This window comes from Procambarus clarkii, chromosome 12, assembly GCF_040958095.1.
Source record: "Procambarus clarkii isolate CNS0578487 chromosome 12, FALCON_Pclarkii_2.0, whole genome shotgun sequence".
Classification (NCBI taxonomy): Eukaryota; Metazoa; Arthropoda; class Malacostraca; order Decapoda; family Cambaridae; genus Procambarus; species Procambarus clarkii.
The window spans coordinates 19,754,759-19,756,644 of record NC_091161.1 but is presented as its reverse complement, the minus strand read 5'-3'; the positions used below and the strand labels follow the sequence as shown (position 1 = coordinate 19,756,644).

At 49.0% G+C, this 1,886-nt stretch overlaps 1 protein-coding gene across 1 annotated transcript; it reads right to left on the bottom strand.

The window, feature by feature from the left end:
• Positions 1–710: 710 nt before the first annotated feature.
• On the bottom strand, positions 711–1,115 carry LOC138363967 (uncharacterized). The gene has a single exon (XM_069323420.1). The coding sequence runs from the start codon at positions 1,113–1,115 to the stop codon at positions 711–713; it is 405 nt and encodes a 134-aa protein (XP_069179521.1).
• Between the last annotated feature and the right edge of the window lie 771 nt (positions 1,116–1,886).

The window sequence follows — 1,886 nt, the reverse complement described above, 5'->3', positions numbered from 1 at the left end:
ATTAATATCATGAAACCAGTAACCGCAGAGGCTTTCTCATCTCAACTCAAAACTCTAGGGAACAAAGTTAAAGACAATTTAAACAATAAATTCATCAATTATATAAGTATCATAATTTAAGCCATTCAACTTAATGTTCAAGATTTAATTTACAAAGTGAGTCATCATCCAAGAATTCGAGAACACTACAACTGTCTGCCCCTGATCATCACACGACACTTGTAAACACGTCCAAGTCACCTTTCATGCTCAACTCACCAGGTGTCTGCCTATAGCTGGATTGAGAGGTGGGGGGGGGGGAGTCTTCAGTTGTCAGGAAGCGTCACTCCCCCACCCCCCCCCGTCCGGCGACAGCCTGTCTCAACGGCTGGCCTCTGCTCTGCTGGCTGGTCTATTGCTTCCCTTCCTATGCTCTCTCAGTATATATTGGGGAACCTAGTAGCTAACTCCGCCCAATAGTAGATAGCCCGAGGGTCTCTACGAAACCATTTCTTAAACGTCGGCATGTTTGAAGGCTACCTGGCTACTATTATCAGATTAGCACAAGCAAGGTGAAATTCGCATGAGCTAACCTCAGGTCAATTTGAGGTCATTAACGCTTTGAGGTGTGAGTTTCAGGCCGACAAACTGGCGTCTCTCGGATCCTTGTCTGTGACTCATGAGCTATATGTATATAATTATATAAAACTAAACCAAACACCTTTACGGTGTTACACGCACACCACACGAGCGCTCACCTCACGAGCGCTCACCACACGAGGGCTCACCACACGAGCGCTCACCACACGAGGGCTCACCACACGAGGGCTCACCCCACGAGCGCTCACCACACGAGCGCTCACCACACGAGCGCTCACCCCACGAGGGCTCACCACACGAGGGCTCACCACACGAGGGCTCACCCCACGAGCGCTCACCACACGAGCGCTCACCACACGAGCGCTCACCCCACGAGGGCTCACCACACGAGGGCTCACCACACGAGGGCTCTCCCCACGAGCGTTCACCACACGAGCGCTCACCACACGAGCGCTCACCACACGAGCGCTCACCCCACGAGCGCTCACCATACGAGCGCTCACCACACGAGCGCTCACCACACGAGGGCTCACCATCCTAAAAGTAGCCAGATGAAGGACTAAAAGTACCGAATTTGTAATAAGAGTAGGCCAATATTACTAATTACAATAGCCCAACTTGCTAATGATATTCTATCCTCCCTAACTAATGTTAAGGACTACCTTACAGGAAACTATCAGTCTCTGTCCCTAACTCCCGCTAATGCCACTGATGATAATGAGATAATCCTTTCTTTTAAAGCAAAGTCAAGTGCCCTTGCTGAGATACCACTTCTAATTTACAAAAAGGCCTCCAGATTTCTAGCTCCTGCCATTGCATTGCTCTTCGGCATATCACTTGAACTCCAAACCTTTCTGGATATTCTAAAAAAAAAAAAGGCGAGAGTAACCCCAGTCCATAAATGTGGTGATCTCACTGATATCAACAGTGAGATCAATCAACAACAATTTCAGACCTGCCCGAAACGCTGCGCGTAATAGTGGCAAGAATGTAATTACTATACTATGTATCCTCACAGTCTTACCTGGGACGCGGTCGGGTCAAGATACCTGCTCCGCACCTTCCCCCCCCCCTCCCCCCATGCTGGGTACTGAGATGGAGACTCAGTCACCAGAAGACATGGCTACTTCTCACGGCGTTATTAACATGGACTCTGAAAGCAGCCAGTCAGACGAGGAGGGCGAGTATCTAGAAGTTCTGACAAGGAATAAGAAGAAACGAAGAAGACAGGAGGCAAGGCGTAGTGTGGACAGTAATACACTTAACGGAAACGATAAGAGAATGAAGAACGACGCCGAGACTGATGC

What these genes read in the sequence shown, in the direction of transcription:
- LOC138363967 (XM_069323420.1), bottom strand. Translation starts at nt 1,115, where the DNA reads ATGGTGAGCCCTCGTGTGGTGAGCGCTCGTGTGGTGAGCGCTCGTATG.